This window comes from Colletes latitarsis, chromosome 11 (assembly GCF_051014445.1).
Source record: "Colletes latitarsis isolate SP2378_abdomen chromosome 11, iyColLati1, whole genome shotgun sequence".
Classification (NCBI taxonomy): domain Eukaryota; kingdom Metazoa; phylum Arthropoda; class Insecta; order Hymenoptera; family Colletidae; genus Colletes; species Colletes latitarsis.
The window spans coordinates 8,096,163-8,115,907 of NC_135144.1; the positions used below are offsets into that span (position 1 = coordinate 8,096,163).

A 19,745-nucleotide genomic window follows, 5' to 3' on the forward strand; every position below is an offset into this window, starting at 1 on the left:
AAAAGATCGTTCTCGTTGCAAACAAATAATGTTCTCAGGTATAAGTAACATGAAAATTAATACTCACTTTGGTAATCTGTCGCCGTGAGCGATGGACAGTTATATTTATCGATAGTTTTAGCACAAGTTGGACGGAAGCTGTTGCTAATGGATAGAAAGTTCTCGACTCTCTGTTACATGCAAAGCCTGCTGTAAGCTTAAGCTTCATTTCCACTAGCTCAAAGGACTATCACTCTACTTTCACGCCCAATCAGACATCTACACTGTCTTCGAATAAACTTGTTCATATTACCACAAATGTACAAACAAATACTGTTGGATCAGTAATTATTCCAATGCAATTGTTGCAAGAACAAGTTTTCTTAAAGTCCACTATTTAGCAAGATATTTAATATTTACTACTTGGCTTTCATTTTGTCTAAAAAGAAATTTTGGTTTTTATGCGTTCAAGAATTAATTATTACTCGAACTAAATGATGAGTGCAATTAAATGTATTCATGAGGATACATTATATGCAAATCAGCTAACTGTATCGAGATTATTATGACGAGACTGTGGATTTTAAGAAATTTAAATTTTCAGAAAACTACAGAATGCACTCAATATACAAAAATATAAAAAATACTTCAAGATACAAATTATTATATTTAGAGGTTGAGACAATTCTCTACAAAGCTTCCATTTCATTAATTCTATTAATAAAAATATGAATTTGCATAAAGATACGCAGTCTAATTATGACAATCAACGTATAAACATGAATTTTTTAATTTTCTTAAACAGGTATTTTATAAAATGTAAAATACCGTAAAATGAATATAATTTTAGGAAACTTGATATCATTGAGTTACAGAAAAAAGGCAATTTATACGACACTATTGATTTTTACATAAAAAGAAAATCTTCAAACGAGTTCACTGTATTTTGTATCAATCCACTAAGGATCATTCTAATCTGTTTTCTGTTTAACATAAGTTTCTTTCTTTTTTTGCTAAAGTTTTTCTAAATATTCTGTATTTTGATATCCAATGCCGACATCAACAAGGAATTACGCGACGATTTAAGACGAAAATATTTCGCAAAGTTGGGACACGAAATTATTCGACTAATAATAACTTTTGTTACGGTGAATACAGGTGCAGCTTTTCGATGAATGACTCATAGTGAACGACTACATCGGCAAATAAGTAACGTGAGACGCAACAGGATCTGAAAGTGAACCATTCGATTTCCTTCGCGCGCTTCGGCGCTGCAAAAGTGCTCCAACGATGGTTTCTTGTTTCTACATTAAATTTTACCGCGAGATAACGCAGGATACAATTGCAAGAAATCGTATAATTTAAAAAAAAGAAAGAGTGACCAGTAGTTTCACTTGCCAGTGTCGAGAGAACCGAACGTGATATCAGCGTGGAAATATTCCAAGATAACTGACATAATTTTCGGACTATTTCGGACTATTATCGAATTAAAAACAAATATTTAAAAACTAGTAGCACAAATAGTAATTCTAACGATATTAAAAAATTGTTTATTCTTACTATAAAACTGTCTAAAACTGGACCAAACGTCAGATAAAATAAAAAATGCGTAGCAGAAAGTTGTAATATATCAATTTAAAAATTACTTTTAGAACATACTACAAACGTCAGATAAAATGAAAAATGAATACGTCACAGGAAATTTTACTATGTCGACTTAAAAATAACTTTTAGAATATATTGCGAGATGTTTGAATCCCAGATTAGGTTCTCTGGAGAAAGTTGCTCGACCAAAACTCGAAGCCAAGCCTCGTGTCGAAACCCGATATCCCTTTTGTTATAATTGTGTGGAAAATTAGGGACCACAATACCGTGAGAACACTTAGTTCGACGAGGGAGAGCAGCGGTTGGCTAATCGATGCCTGGGTCTTCGATCGAATTCGTGGAATCTGCCAAGGTCGTAACGTCAGAGAAGAACGCGCTGGTTTCCGGAAGCGGATGTGTCAGGGTCCATGGGAATTCGAAAGGGGCCGTGTACCTTTTTTTTCATTTTACCTTTTGCTCGTTTAACGACTATGGGGAACCGAACCGGAGAACTTTCACTTCGGTGAGGTCATCGTCGGTTCTTAAATATTCCTTAGCATGACGCTTCACTTTCATGCACGGCGACACGTACCGAAAAATTCGTTTCGAGACGAGCCACAGAGGCGTGTATTCTACAAATATTTTACGAGAAAAGATTACTTTTCAGCGACCCTTCTTTTCACCAAATGTTTTTAACGATCTTTGTATTTCTGCAGAACAACCAAAAGATGTTGAAAATACAAACTATATTTCTTTTTCTTATTTTGTAAATTTTGTAATTTCCTAGCAGAGACTCAAAACCACAGTAGAAACGTTAAAAAGATTTTTATATATAAACCTCTCGATGTTTTTTATGACCAAGTAATAATGTAACGTTTTTAACAAGTGTCTTTGACCATAATCGATATTTCCATAATCAAGAAATTAAATTCTACTCTTTTAACATTCAAACATTTCTTTCTTGTTCAACAATTATACTTTAATTTGTGATACATTCAAGAAACATGTATGAAATTCATAGTATGCGCTATTCTATTGGATATTATTACAAATTTGTGGTTTAAGTTTTGTAATTTCCTAGCAGAGACTCAAAACCACAGTGGAAACGTTAAAAAGATTTTTATATATAAACCTCTCGATGTTTTTTATGACCAAGTAATAATGTAACGTTTCTAACAAGTGTCTTTGACCATATTCACTATTTCCATAATCAAGAAATTAAATTCTACTCTTTTAACATTCAAACATTTCTTTCTTGTTCAACAATTATACTTTAATTTGTGATACATTCAAGAAACATGTATGAAATTCATAGTATGCGCTATTCTATTGGATATTATTACAAATTTGTGGTTTAAGTTTTGTAATTTCCTAGCAGAGACTCAAAACCACAGTGGAAACGTTAAAAAGATTTTTACACATAAACCTCTCAATGTTTTTTATGACCAAGTAATAATATAACGTTTCTAACAAGTGTCTTTGACCATATTCACTATTTCCATAATCAAGAAATTAAATTCTACTCTTTTAACATTCAAACATTTCTTTCTTGTTCAACAATTATACTTTAATTTGTGATACATTCAAAAAACATGTATGAAATTCATACTATGCGCTATTTTATTGGATATTTTTACAAATTTGTGGTTTAAGTTTTGTAATTTCCTAGCAGAGACTCAAAACCACAGTGGAAACGTTAAAAAGATTTTTACACATAAACCTCTCAATGTTTTTTATGACCAAGTAATAATATAACGTTTCTAACAAGTGTCTTTGACCATATTCACTATTTCTATATTCAAGAAATTAAATTTCAAAAACAATGTTCTATTCGATGATATTTTAAAAAATTTGTGGTTATTCATTTGTAGAATATTGCATTACTTATGCACGAATGGAGGCTGTTTGCAATTGGTATAAATTAAACTTAATATTCCAGCAGTGGAAAGTTTGAATGTATTATGTATGTGATACGCAAACTGATAAATGAGACTTATTTTCTCTTTGAAACATTTGAAAAAGTTCGTGAAATTTTAACTCCAGCGCGTTGTAAAACCGCGAAACCTATACTTGCTTCTGAGTATAATATTACAAGACGCAATGTAGCCACGCCAAGATCCGCTCAAGGCAGTCTGATGAAAAGATTTCAAGGCTTTGCATTGCCGATCATCGAAGGTATTACTTTTTCAGTAATTTTATTAGTTAATTCATCATTAATGCAAATTAAATCAATAATGTAACATCAAATAATTGATTTAGATTCACGTTCGATCCTTTCATAATAACAAAAATCTATTTATTACTAAAAGAATAGTTAAAACCCATTTTCACGAACATATATATTGTTTATATACATATACATACATAATTTAAATCGAATAACATTACGTTTCGAACCATTTGTTCATCGTGCAACTTAATTTACAATAATGACTCAGAGCTATAATAAAGACACATTGTGTATGTACAAAAATACTTACACAGTGCTCACTTGCATACATACGCTATAAATATTGTAAATTAGGATCAAGTATTTTAGTTGAATTCTCTATTCTAATTAGAAATATTAGTACGATCATCTTTAGAGTTGTATCGATAAATTACATGTTAGTTATTATTTAATTAAGTCACATTTAATGTCTTACTAACATTTGCAAAATTAAATACGCTATATGTATTACATAAATTACTTAAAATGTACGAAAAGTTTAGTAGAATTACTGTCCGAAGAAGAGTAACGCCTGAGTTATTGCACAACGCCGTGCACCTTTCTTAGTGACATGAATGCTCGTATAGGAAGGATATCTCACGCGCGTTACGTATGTAGATACCTACCTACCTACTATGTATGTTGTGCACTGTCGACCTAAATCAAAAACTTCACCATGTATTTTGTCGCGTTTCGAATTTGTGTGTCTTAGAACAAATGAATGTTAGTAAAATTAATGCTAATAAAATTAGACATATATTAAAGAAGTTGATTTTAAAACGTAAAATCCGAAGAAAGCACTTGGGAGAAATGATATAATTTAAAATTACTGTTGTATTTTCACATCAGCAATTGTTAATTTTCATTTTATATTTAACTCGTAAAGTAAATAATGAATTATTATCATGTTAGTAGTTTTTCATGTCTAATGATTGCACGTCCAACAAGATTGATATCGATGGTTTTATTGGATATTAAAGGAACAGGAACAAAATCATTTACAAATCTAATAATTAATAAAAACTCACGTATCGTGAAAAATTCTGTTATTTATCTCTATTCGTAATTTAAGACAATAATTATTATATGTAAACAATTCACTATATTTTTTCACTCTATATCTACACAAACAAATTGTTTTTGTTCAGTAGCACTTTAATGAAAATTATTCTATGTTGGTTTTAAAAATGGCCACAGTTGGTCGAAAACGTTAAACGCGAATTTTAAACGACTCGTTACGATTACATTCGAAATCACTGAAGTGAATACTATAATACAAGCATTATATTTGTAATAATTTTCATTCTCTATTTTTCTACAAGAAAGTTGTTAAGTTACGGTATGATAAACGATGGTATAAAGTGTTAAATTAATTTTTTAAATAGTTCTCGCTTCATAAAACCTCTTTTAGTGTTCGAGAAATTTATAAACATTACAAACAAATAGATATATCTTTTCCGTTCCTAATAAACATACAAAGTTGCGTTCAAATTGGCGTATATAACCTCAGGGAATCACCTTGTAAGTTACCGCATTACTTGTCTGGGTAATTAATGTTATATGGTACCAAGGATGTATGAAATACTTGAGAAGCTGTTTGGAAATCGCGGGAAAGAGAACGATCTATTGTCTTCGCGAAGGTGTACGCGTGAACGCGCGTTGATCGATAATCTAGGAATGTGTTCCGGGTACGACTTTTCCGCGCTTTTCGCGGTATCCGTGGCTCTGGCATTGCGACGGTTTTTTTTTCGCGAAAGAAGACGCTCGCGGTCCTCTCCGCGCGAGGAATTCGAGCGCAAAAATGTTCTGCGAAGCTGCACGATGAAATAAAATAGTAAGGAGGCCAAACACTCACCCGAACGAATTAACGTTTAAAACAGCGAGCCACATAACCGGGTCGCCAGACGCCAAACAAGAACTCGTATCCAACCTTCACCGATAATCGAGCCTCGGTCGAAATACAGTGTCGTTGGAAAGTTTAAAAGCAGTTAACGGTTTAAAAAAAATTTATATATATTTATTCTTCGATAAAAATTATATCGAAAGTCTAACATTACTAATGATAACGTTTAACAACATTGTGCTAGTACAAGATTAATGGTTAGGTAAGAAATTATTTATGAGCACAATATGAAAGATAAGAAATCAAGTTTTTATTTTAAAAATAGTTCCGTTCGACTAATATAATATTCTATGGTTATATTATTAAGGAATGTAATGGGCCTTCATATTTCTTTTGATTTATGAATGTTCCATTTGCTGTTTGAATTGAGAAATCGTTTATTAATGGTAGATATAATTTATTTTGTCTTTTTCCCTGCCATAAATAATTGGTAGGGAAAACACAGTGAAATAGGAAAACAAAATAATAAACAGAGAGAGAACACGATGATAATACTATATCTATACTGCAAATGATAAATGTATGTATTTATGCTTCGATACAAATTATATTGAGAGTCTAATATTACTAATAATAGTGTTTAACAACATTGTGTTAATACAAGATTAATGGTTGGATAAGAAATTATTTATGAGCTCAATATGAAAGATACAAAATCAAGCTTCTATTCTAGAAATACTTCTGTTCAACTAAAATAATATTGCATAGTTAGATTTTTATAATATATTTAAATTTATAAGAAATATGAAGGCCCATTACATTCATTAAAAATATAACTATGCAATAATATGTTAGTTGAACAGAACTATCTTTAAAATAAAACCTTCATCTTTTATTTTTCACATTGTGCTTGTAAATAATTTCTTACCTAACCACTAATTTTATTCTAACACTCTGACTTCTAGTTTTAATTTATTTTAGCTTTAGTTTATCTTACTGACAAAAAATTATTAAATTTAATAACATCGATTGCATCCATAACAGACTGTTTATTATTTTCATTGGACGTTAAAATAATAAACGGCTTGTGACAACCATAATTGATGTTATTGATTTTACTACACAAGCTTTATTTCTCCTAGTTTTAATTATTCAATTATTATTTACAATGCAAGCAAGTGTGATTATTACAGGTTTAACTTCTAATAAAATCAATCAGACGGTCTCATACTTTTGACCAATAGTGTACACCTTGATATTCTTCTTTTGGAGTATTAACCCTTCACGCTCCATAATTTTTTGCACAGTACGTTCCAGCAACTTCGAATTAAACTGAGAATTTACGAACACGGTATTCGTGCTACCTATGTTTTTAGAAAATTCAATGCTTTCTAAATCTTATTTCATAAAACATACAACGCAATTTACTTTATCCAAACCCCAATCTTATCGAGCCATTCTTTTACAATAACAAACGGAGTATCTAACATTTATAACAAACCGTACTATAGACTTTCATTAAAACATATTCTTAATTCGCCAATTGAATCTCAACACTATCGTTAGCATATGCAATAGAAACAATCGAACAATAAAATATATAAATAAATAATGTTCTTAATATATATAGTTCCAATAGCTTTTTGTTCGTCAACGAACAAATGAAGGTTAGACTTCCTTACGTAACTACCATAGTAGTAGCTTCTCCTAGAATTGTACTGTTAGAATACATTAAACATTCTTCGTGTTTTCTTTCATGGAAAATATAATAAGAAGTCTTGCTTAACCGCTGTTCTTCACCGCCGCTTAATAATCGTTTTCTCTTGGTTTTCGATGTCAGAAAATCTCCTGCAACATCCATCATTAGATTTTGTCGAAATTATCTTCTAGCTCGCATTACCGCCAACACAAAAATCTTTCGAACGAGTTGCTTTCAAGCATGAAACGTCTTTTTTTTTTACAGGCATACTTCGAGACTGTCCAGCATCCGAAGGAACTATTACGAAACGAAAGAAAGGAATCAGCGTTGAGCAAACGATGAGAAAAATGTGTAAGTAAAGAATAACGCCTGCAGGTTAAACAATAAAACGACTGAACAATAAATCGTCTGAAAAGTTTTGAGCCTCGACACGAAGGTGGTGTTTCTCGTCAAAACCATTTTGGTAGTACAATGGTATATTCTTTGACAAATGTTTGTGAAAATTTCAGCAATTTTGGACGCTCGAATGTTGTTTGACAGTCGTTTGTGTCAGTCGATGCCAGTATTTTTGTAAAGATGGAAAAAATCGAGTATGGTTCCGTGATAAAATACTTGGATTTGAAAGGCAATTCGCATGTGCAAATTAAAACTTAGATCTGCCCCATCATATGCCACTGTGAAAAGATGTTTCACCACCGATAACATCGAAAATGTTCGCAAAATGGTACTGGGCGACCGTCGAATCAAGGTTAAAGAGATAGCAGAGGCTATTGACATACCAAAAGAATGCGTTTGTCATATATTGGCTAAAGAGTTGAACATGTGTAAGCTATCCGCGCGTTGGGTGCCATGCTTGCTCACTTTTTACCAAAAGCGCAATCGAATGAACATTTGCAAGGCTCTGTTGGAGCAGTTTAAGCGAAACGAATCAGATTTTTTGAGCCGATAGATAACTGTCGATGAAACTTGGATCCACCACTACGCTCCTGAGACGAAAAAAACAGTCAAAACAGTCGAAAAAGGCAAAGACGGTTCCATTAGCCGGGAAGGTAATGGCGACGGTTTTTTGGGATGCACGAGGAACTGTGTTCATCGACTATCTTGAAAAAGGTAAAACAATAACGGGAGCGTATTACGCGTCATTACTTGATAAGCTGAAGGCAGCAAGAAAGTGCTGTTCCATCAAGACAACGCACCAGCTCGCACTTCGGCGGTCGCCATGGCCAAAATTCACGAATTACGTTTCGAATTGGTTGACCATCCACCGTATTCATCAGATCTGACTTCCAGCGACTTGTTCCTCTTTCCTAAGCTTAAAATATCGCTTGGAGGACAGAGATTTCCATCGAACAAGGAGGTCATCTCATACGTAAACGCCTATTTTGCAGGGCAAAACACCAACTACTATTTGTAAGGGTTAAAAGGGTTACAGCATCGCTGGGGAAAGTGTATTGACTTAAAAGGAGGCTATGTTGAAGAATGCTTGTTTCTACGTTAGGCTCAAAACTTTTCAGACGACTCAAATAAAACGAACTTCGAAACGGGAGCACGCTAATACGTTCGACTTTGGCTGCATTTTCTTTGACGAAAAGCACCGTTGAAATGCAAAACACGCCGGTGGAATCGCGTCGAGAATCTGTTCTCCAGATACGTTCGTATATCTATTAACGCGCGATAGAACGTGTAAATTTCTTTGGGTACGCCGTGTATTCATCGAGTTTATCCAACGATCTTCCGTTTCCCCCTTGCGTTCCTCGACCATTCTCAGTCGTGCATCTTCGTAATCGTGTCGCGACTGTTATCGGCTATCGACTAACTGGCTCTCTTCTTTTGCGGATAAATCCACGCTGACCTCCGCTCCAGGCACGGTCCCACGAATGACTGGGTCAGAAAAATTCCGCGCGGCAAGGTTTATAAGTTCTCGACCCGACCTAAACTCGTAGGCTCAAGTACCAATATCGCGTTATTTCCTCCCACTCTTCAGCCACCAGAGGCTCCAGTTTGGATAGTCGAGTTACGACGACGATACCACGAACTATGCCAAAAGATGGATTCTACGTGAGAAAACAGTAACAAACGTTCGTATAAACGTGTGCCCTATTTGGCTCCATTTTGGAGTTATAGCGAGTTTTTAACAAATTGTACCTCTTTACTTTCGCAATAAATGTTTTCGAAATGATCTTGCATCTAAACATAAGCCTGGCAAGATATTACTTATAATAAGTTCATATTTGCCATTTGTTGACTAGAGAAACTTCCCATTTTCACACAAGATTTATTTCAACAATCTGACACCTAGTACTCTAATGATTACAAGAAACACACTGCTGGCCAATATTATAAGTTCACTTAATTCATTATGATAATATCATAAGTTCACTTAATAATATAATTCACGTGTCCTGACAATGCATGCAATAGAGTTGGTTTATAAAAAGAAGATCAATTTTGGGAATGTATCCCGAATGCATTTTCGAATATTATAAGTTCACTTCATTTTCGTTTATTGTTATAGACGCAGCTGTTGCTTTTTTTCTGTTTTGCAATATTTACATGAAGAATGAATCGTTACTCTTTTTAAGAAAAATGTTGTTTGCAGGATGAAGAAAAGTATAAGTTCAGTTATAAACAAATGTTTTTTTTATAATCGATACACTTTTGTCTATTCTGTAAACAGCATTTTTCTTAAAAACGTTAACAAGTCGTTCTTCGTGTACATATTGTAAAATTCTTTTTCACAGCTTTTTCTTTCGTGTATTTTTAACTATACTGCAGAAGGAAGTAACAATTGTTCTATCACAATAAACGAGGCACAAATGAAGCGAACTTATAATATTGGTCAGCAGTGTATTCATAGAATTAAACTATAATATTGGTCAGATACTCTGTTCGTAAATAGTCGAGTGGAATTAGTTCAATTATCGAAAGAATTATTATAGCACAGATTTCGCTATAACTTGAAATTAGGGTTATGTAGGACACATGTGTTTATATGAACTTTTGTTATTGTTTTCTTGTGTAAAATCAATCTCTGAAGTTATTAATGGTAATCTTTTTAAACTAAGGTGAAATTAGAAGGTTAATCAATCACATCTGTGGAAAAATATCTCTAAACTGTTCGTACCTCCATAAACATTTATATTTCATTAAAGAGAAAACTGGGTACCGAGTTCTTTCGTCAATTGGGGCCGAGTGACGAAACATTGGTCTCCTATCCTGATCCTTCTTTAAAACGAAAGTCTGTGAATTGGCCTCAGCTCAAGAAAACTCCTCTAAAAGAGTATAATGACTATAATTTTTCGGAATTACGAGGAAATGTTTTTAATAGTACTATATTAAACTCTGAAAAAAGATGAAGAAATCTTATTAAAGACTTACAATTTGTTCATAATAATGCAGCAGTTCATATGATTTGTATTGCAAAAGCAATAATTGAGAAATGTAGATTTATTGAGTCGAATAATTCAAATTAATTCACTTCAAATTTTAAATAACGAATAAAGATAAACTTTTGATTGTTCAATGAATGTGTTCGTTATATGTTCGATAAAAATTACAGTCTAGATTATGCAATCAAATTATACTTCACGCTGAACGAATAGAAGCTTATCTAAATAACTGTTCCATAGAATGTGCCTTGTGATTAAATCGTTATACAGACTTTGTATTCATTATTTATTATTCGAAAGATATCTGCCCATCTGTGCTTACTTCAAATTGAAATTCAGCCTTCGAGACAGAAGTAATAAATTGTTGAAAATGTTGAAATCGGCAGTATTAGATTATTTTGAAGAAAATAATATCCTTGTATTGGAATATATATTAATTTCGTATTATGATAAATGTTTTGAAGTGAAAACTATGGTAAAAACCAGTACGGAATTTTTCATTGTCTAAAAAATCTTTCACGATTAGACTCAGAAATGTTTAACCTTATTACGTATCTACACACGGGTTTCGGCGACTTTCTATTTGTGTTCGGAAATGATGGATACCGTTTTGTTGGCACAACCATTCTAGATTCTTTCATAACTTATATTATTACAGAAATTTTACAAATGAGAATTTGTAATCGTTGGTAAACGAATTTTGAGGAACAAAAATAACAAACTGGATCATACGCAAAATAAACTATTGGAGATTATTGTTGAAGATTATGAGGATTAAACTCCGAACTCACGGATCTTGTATATTTATTTTTCGTACCCTGCTTTATTTCACAGATTACTGAAGAAATTAGTTTTCTATTAATCTATTCATTTCTTAATTACAAGTTTCCATCGATGATTTCTTTTATATCTTACTAATTCCGCATTTTATTGGTATTTTCTCTATTTATACTGTTTATATTTTATACTGTTTTATTACGGAAGGATAAAATATGCTAAAATATATAGTGATATCGCAAAACAAGTATTAAGCCATTATTCTACTTATAGATCGAAAGTAGGACTCCAAATCCATTACAAAATTTATTGATTGTTTTTAATATGTACCTGGACTATATCTCAATCACATTTTTTTGTCATTTAAAAAGTATCGAACTTCTAACTTATATAGAATTTAGCTACATCAATCAGAATTGTTATGCAACTCGTCTAATCACACACTTATAAATTGGTAATTAAAAAATTGCCTTCAGAAACGATTAATTTTCAAACGGGTATTTATTAAGACGTGTTAATTCCCTCTAATAAATTCCACTGTTTTAATGTGTACGATTAATTTCGAAATATCGTGCACATTTGAAGTATTTAAGTTAATCCTTCGTGTTGAAAGAACAAAAATAAAAAAATAGCGTAAAAATCATGGGTATTGCCTCCAGAAACAATTAATTTTCAAACGCGTATTTATTAAAACGTGTTAATTCCCTCTAATAAATTCCACTGTTTTAATGTGTACGATTAATTTCGAAATATCGTGCATATTTTAAGTATTTAAGTTAATCCTTCGTGTTGAAAGAACAAAAATAAAAAAATAGCGTAAAAATCATGGGTATTGCCTCCAGAAACAATTAATTTTCAAACGCGTATTTATTAAAACGTGTTAATTCCCTCTAATAAATTCCACTGTTTTAATGTGTACGATTAATTTCGAAATATCGTGCATATTTTAAGTATTTAAGTTAATCCTTCGTGTTGAAAGAACAAAAATAAAAAAATAGCGTAAAAATCACGGGTATTGCCTCCAGAAACAATTAATTTTCAAACGCGTATTTATTAAAACGTGTTAATTCCCTCTAATAAATTCCACTGTTTTAATGTGTACGATTAATTTCGAAATATCGTGCACATTTTAAGTATTTAAGTTAATCATTGTGTTGAAAGAACAAAAATAAAAACTAGCGTAAAAATCGTGATAGAAACAACAGCGCCGTTAAAGTGTAGCTGACGAAAATTAAATCACGATTTAAGCAACTTTCTCCTACGTCCTTCATTACATCGATACGTTAAACGAATTCAACTCTTCTGACCGGTATTCGTAGCTGTGATTGGAAAATCCGTAAATCATACGCTTTGATTGCATAGCACGCGAGCGAATTAATTTTAATTTGCTCGGAGCATTACTGATCTCCTTTCTATCTTATTTGACCATATGGCAGCACGGCCAACACGCTTAATGGTAATTTTTCCGACCATGTTTTCTGCAGCATCGACATGGAAGAGAAAGGAATCGTTTAAGCGAGCGGAATCTGTTGTATCGAAGGCGGCGGTTTAATGCAATAGGTAGAAGAGGAATGTCGTGTAGGTGTGATACGCAATAGAGCTATACAATTATTGTAACGATGATAAACGTAGGAGAGAGTCGCCTGTACTGGACCACATTTTATTTTTTTCCGGTACACAAATATGGAACACAGAAAAAATGAATATTATACAGGGTGTTCGGCCACCTCTGGAAAAAATTTTAACGGGAGATTCTAGAGGCTAAGACGAAAATCAAGAATACCAATTTCTTGATTGCAGCTTCGTTATAAAGTGATTGAAAGATTAAATTAAAAAATTTCAAATCATTCTGGAAAAATTAGTTTTAGTTGCAGGAGTCAATTATCATCATTTTTGGTGGATAGACATACTCCCAAAATCCTACACTTCTACGAGAAAAAAATTCGGGTAGGTGTGAAATTTTTCGACAAAATTAAAAAATTTCAAATCGTTCTAAAAAAATTACTTTTGATTGCAGGGACCAATTATAATCATTTTTGGTCAATAGACATACCCTCGAAATTCTAACCATTTTCGAGAAAAAAATTCCTTACCGAAAATATAATTTCAGGCCAGAAATGCTGCCCGTAAATTTCATGCGAATCTTTAAAAGACCATAACTTCTGAATGGATTGGACGATTTTAATGTTTCAAAAAGCAAACAACGCGTATTTTAGTGTAGAATATGTAGCAAATATAAAAATATTCGAAAAGTTTATCCTTGACCCCGTAATGTTAGTAAAACCCCATAAAAATGGTCCAATTTTCAAACAGCCATAACTCCTATAATAGTGAGTATATTTTGATGAAACTTTTTTTTGAAGTGGAGCTCATAGGTACCTACAACAAAGTATTAAACTACTTTTCTGTAGGACGTCAAACGAAATTACTAAAAATAAAAAACGAATTTTTAAGAAAAATCGACAGGGGGTAGGTGCCTAAATTTTTTGACTAAATTAAAAAATTTCAAATCGTTCTGAAAAAATTATTTTCGGTTGCGGAGGTCACTTACAATCATTTTTCGTTAATAGGCATAACCCCGAAATCCTACACATTTTCAAGAAAAAAATTCAGGACTGTAAATATACTGTCTGACCATGACTGTCTTTTACCCTGAAAGTTGAAAAGTTTCAAATCATTCTGGAAAAATTATTTTTAATTGCAGGGGTCAATTGCAAGCATTTTTGGTCATCAGACATAACCCCGAAATCCTACTCAGTTTCGAAAAAAAAATTCCTTACCGAAAATATAATTTCTGGCTAGAAATGTCTGCCCGAATTTTCATGCGTATCTTTAAAACGTCATAACTTCTGAACAGATTGGACGATTTTAATGTTTAAAAAAGCAAACTACGCGTATTTTGGTGGAGAATATGTACAAATCGCAAAAATATTCGAAAAATTGGTTCTTGACTCCGCAAAATGAGAAAAACCCCATAAAAATGGTCCAATTTTCAAACAGTCATAACTCCTATAATAGTGAGTATATTTCAATGAAATTTTTTTCTGAAGTAGAGCTCATGGGTACCTACAAAAAAGTATTAGACAACTTTTCTGTAGGGCGTCAAACAAAATTACTAAATATGAAAAAGGAATTTTTAAGAAAAATGGACAGGGGGTAGTTGCCTAAATTTTTCGGCGAAATTGAAAAGTTTCAAATCGTTCTGGAAAAATTATTTTCAGTTACAGGGGTCAATTGTAATCATTTTTGGTCAATAGACATACCTCCGAAATCCTACCCACTTTCGAGAAAAAAATTCGAGTAGGTGTGAAATTTTTCGACAAAATTAAAAAATTTCAAATCATTCTAAAAAAATTATTTTCAGTTGCAGGGGTCAATTATAATCATTTTTGGTCAATAGACATATCTCCGAAATCCTACTCATTTTCGAGAATAAAATTTTTTACCGAAAGTATACTGTGTGGCCGGAAATGTTTCTATATCTTTTTAACGAAGCCTCAATCATCAAATTAGTATTCTTGATTTTCGTCTTATTTTGGGCTCTAGAATCTCCCATTCTATAGTCCTAGTATACAGTGACTGTTAAAAGAGCTTAATTTATGGGAAGAAGAATACAGGATCAATTCCTGATTTAAAAAAAGAAACCCAAGTTCCGCAGAATGTTTTTTAATGTAAAAAAAGTGAACAAAAATGTTCATTTCGATTTGTATGATGACGAGTAATTTCAACTTTTTGAGGTGGATTAAAAAATGGTGCAATTTTTAAGAGTTATAAGCGTTGGTCAGAAACGACCCGACTTCGTCTCCGCCATTCGACTGTTAAAAGAGACATCGATGACTTTAAAATCTCTTCACATTATATTTTATTTCACTGATTCCAATTTGGATTATCAATAAATATTAATATTTATCAATAGTTTTCGGAGCTCTTTATACGTAAAACGAAACGTAAAACATTTTGTTTATTATTAATTAAACCAGTAATATTAAATATCCTATAATTTTTCATCAGTCAATATTTCGTAATTTTTTACAGAATTGAGATAAGTGATATACACCCAACGTATGTTCAATGTTATTAATAAACATGTAGTTATTAGGAATATGCAGAAAATATTTAAATGTTATTTACATTGTTCAAAATAAATTCAAGGTATCTTCTGAAAATATTGTTACTTTTTCAAATTATTCCATTTTACTAATTTCTCTGTTGTATTTCTTTAAATGTACCACAGAATATTTCTGACGGCCGCTATGAATTTATGTTTCTACAGTTTGGTTTCGCGCTTGTCTGAAACCTGCATCGGAAGAAGTCTCCTCGCGCTTTCTCCGGGATATATTAGAAAGTATAGACTTCAAGACGATGGCTAAAAAACCACAAACACGATTAAATACCACGGACTGCTTGGAAAATAATTTTCAAAACTTTTTATTTGCTACGCCATCGTTTTAAAGTGAGCACAAAGTCTCGATACTATTATTACACTTTTAATAAAAATCCATTGTTTGTATGATAATATGGACGACAAAAAATTCCGCTACTTTTCCGTTCGCTGAATTATTTTAAACGGGGAATCACAGCCGTCGCTGGTGCCTAACCGAAAAAGGAAAGAGCGTTCTTAAAATAACGCCGGACGATTTCTAAAACATTCCAGCAAAGCATTATTTCACTCGAATTCTTTTAAAGGATTTCCGACTAAATGGAAGTGTAGTTTCAAATAAAATAGGACTGCACGAATGCAATTGTAATTGTGTCGATTAACTAACGAGTATAAAATAACTTACCGACTCCAATCCACAGGCACAATGCCGCAATAACGATGGTCAATCTGACGAACATTGCGCTACATTGGTCTATGATACATTAAATGTCAATGTAACAGCATTCGACCCGCTGACACGCGGTTGGATGCTCGAATCGAGCCACGCTAATCCGCAACACTTCGAGAATAAGTTCGAGAATCGAACTTGTCACACATCGATCACTTCTCTGCAAACACATCTGTCATTAATCCAGTGTCGAGCGCATCTGTTGTTTGTTTTACGGCGATCTTTCGCGTTCCTCATATCCAGTGCCAGCCACGCTCGCCGAAAACAATAAAACAGTCGAGAACGGGGCACATTTCTCGAATTCTGGTTACGAGTGTCCCCGTATCGGAACAAAGTGTGCGCAACGATTTTTCTAGGTTAACCCGCGAACTTGTACGCGTGCACGCAGACGTGCGCGCGCGATCTCGTCGCAACGAATCGGACCGACTGGTCGCACAATTTGAAAACGCGGCCTGAAACGTTTTACTTCGTAATTTGAAATCCGAACGACGTGTCTCCCGACCGGTCGGAACACGCGAAGTAACCGTCGACTTTCTCTCGAGTCGGATAATTAACCGGCACAGGTTTTTAGAGCGACAACACTCCGCGGCGAAACACCACCTATTACGAATGCACCGAACACGACTGGCGAGCCGTCACTGACGTGAATTTCGAAAATCGCGTTCAATTTCTCGGCCTCGATCGTCGTCGTGCTCGGCTCCCGAAGACGCTTTCAAGCTCATCACGATCCCTCGTTCTCCTCTGCCACCGAACGATCCACTGTCGCGCTCCTGTCAATCAAGTTTCCGATCGCTTTTCACTGGCCTGGAATACTGGCAGCTTTATCGCGCGTCACTTTTCCGCTGTCGAGAACCGTGTGTCCGTGTCGATCCCACGTATCGTTGAACGAAATCTAACCGCGTTTCGATGCCTCTCGATCCCGACACAACGCTGCTCGCGGACGAAGCACCGACTCTACGTGCGTCGCGACGCGATCTGTTCACGAGTGCCGCGGCAGCCATGCCGATCAAACTGAAAAAACGTGTATCATTGGCGTAGTCTCCCTGTTCGATGCACCTTCACTTCCCAATGCCCTTCTCGAACAGCTTAACGAACATTAATTTATACGAGTGTTTTCCATTCATTTTAATCGTTTCTTTTCTTGATTTTACTAATCGATATTTTTCATCCGCGCGAGTATAACGTTACAACATTTAACAAACGTCTGCAACGTTTCTGTCGATAAGTTTCAATTTCTACATATGCACGAATACTAATACTGATGACTGAGGTCATCGACGAAGAATAAAGCGTTTAATTTAGAGCTGTGCTATGGTTTATGAAATTCGTTAAAACTTCGTATGTGACTACGCCATTGACTCACTGTCAGTTCTATAGAATGTGAGAAAACGCCATTGGTTAGCTTGACTTTAGATTCTAAGAAATACATACACTATTTACACGCAAAGATCAAAGTCGATGTAAATCGCAAATTTGAATTAAGTAATAGAATTTTTATAAATAACTCGATATATGCTTTTTAAAACTGTAATTAAACAATAATTCGTAGAATGGTTGTAAATAAATTACATTTACACAATAATAACATCGCATTTATAGGATGGCTTGTATTTTTTATTAAAACTAGAATATTTCGAAAATATACGGCTTGTACGTTTTACAATTTAAAATGTATTTTATGTATCCAGAATATTGTTCCTAATTTAAATTTAAATTAAAAACTTATTTATATAATCAATATTTTAACAATGTTATTCACATATTTTTTAATTATTTTGCATTGTAAGAAATCTAAATGAATATATTCAAAACATTCTTAAATCTACTATTTTTATACAAATTTTTCTCAACTATTTGATATTGTTGTAGAACTTTCATTATTATTTGAACACATAATTGTATTAAAAATATTAAATTCTCATACTATTAATTTAATCAAGTGATTCACCTACTTTACTTCTTGTTAAGTATGTGTTTTTATAATTTTCTCAATAATTTTAAAGTTCTGTACAAATTTCATTTACGTAAAAACGTATAGTTTAATAAAAATTAAATCACATCTATGCTTATAACACGTTACATATCTTTCAAATAGTGATCAACGTTTCAAATTGTAGAAACATATACATGAATCTACAGACATTTAATTTATGCATAATTACTAAAGTATATCGGCTAAAATGTCACAAATTTAAAGATGTGAGCTATGTTATCCATTTGACAATTGATATCGAAACCAGAGGATAGAAGATGGGAGTAAATAAAGTGCAATTATATGTTTTATAATATTATTATAAATATTATAAAACATATAGTAAACAGTCAGAAGAGGAATTATATTTTTGTCATTTTAAGTTTCACATAGGCATTCCCGGGTCCATCGACTCCTACTTTTCTAGAAGAAAGTCACTAGGTCGGCCACTGCCAAAACCAGAGATGCCAGATTCGGCACTGGGTGCACACTACTCACATGTAGAGATGCCAGATTCAACACCCGGTGCCCTACTCATACATACCAGATCACGCGTACGTGAACTCGTAGAGTTTCGGAAAGTCGACAAAGGCAAACTGACACATGCCCTCTTTCTCGATTATTCCGAAGCTGCCCGAAGTAATTTCGGACCGCCTCGTGGGAGTCGAGAGAGAAAGGCTCACATTTGCCTTTTCGCTCTTAACAACTGAATCCGACCTCCCGTCTACGGCATACGATTCGGAATCTCGACTGCCCAGGTATTTTTACTTGCCTTTCCTAGAGTTCATTACTGAACTCTGCAAATTACTCCTGGTTTCTATTTGCCTCTGATGATCTCTGATGACCAGTGCTGACAAAAGTACAGAACTCTCGACAACTTTTGACACCATACAGCGACTGTTACTGACTGCTCCTGATTACTGCTTGCCTCTGCTGGACTCTGCTGACCATCGCTTATATTTCTGACAACCTATAACGATTACTACTGACTTCTGCTAACCTCTGTTGGTCTTTGCTGATCTCTGTCAGCGTGTGCTTGTCTCTGCTGAACTTTCCTGGCCTCTGCCGAACGCTACTGACCACTGCAGGTATTTCTGATAATGTATAACGATTAATACTTACTACTGCAGGCCCCTACAAGTCTCTGCTTGCCTTTGCAGGTTTCTGCTTGCCTGTGCATACCTTTGCTGGCCTCTGCTGAACACTGCTGACCACCCCTGATGCTTCTGATATCGTATAACAATTACTACATGCTACTGTTCACCCCTGCTGATCTCTGCTTGCCACTGCATGCCTCTGCTCGTCTCTGCTGACCGCTGCTGACCACCTCTGATGCTTCTGACAATATATAACGCTTACTACTTGCTACTATTCGCCCCTGGTGATCTCTGCTTGCCACTGTTGGTCTCTGCTGACCACCGCTTATATTTCTGGCAACGTACAACGATTACTACGGCTCCTGCC

The 19,745-nt window shown here is 33.9% G+C and overlaps 1 protein-coding gene across 1 annotated transcript in view; it reads right to left on the bottom strand.

Annotated features, from left to right (window-relative positions):
* Positions 1-17,426, bottom strand: part of Cad96ca (tyrosine kinase receptor Cad96Ca) — a 70,642-nt gene extending 53,216 nt beyond the window's left edge. Inside the window, exon 1 of the mRNA XM_076777198.1 lies at positions 16,265-17,426. Coding sequence (XP_076633313.1) covers positions 16,265-16,319 — 55 coding nt within the window. The 5' untranslated portion in view covers positions 16,320-17,426. The remainder of the gene's footprint in view (positions 1-16,264) is intronic.
* Between the last annotated feature and the right edge of the window lie 2,319 nt (positions 17,427-19,745).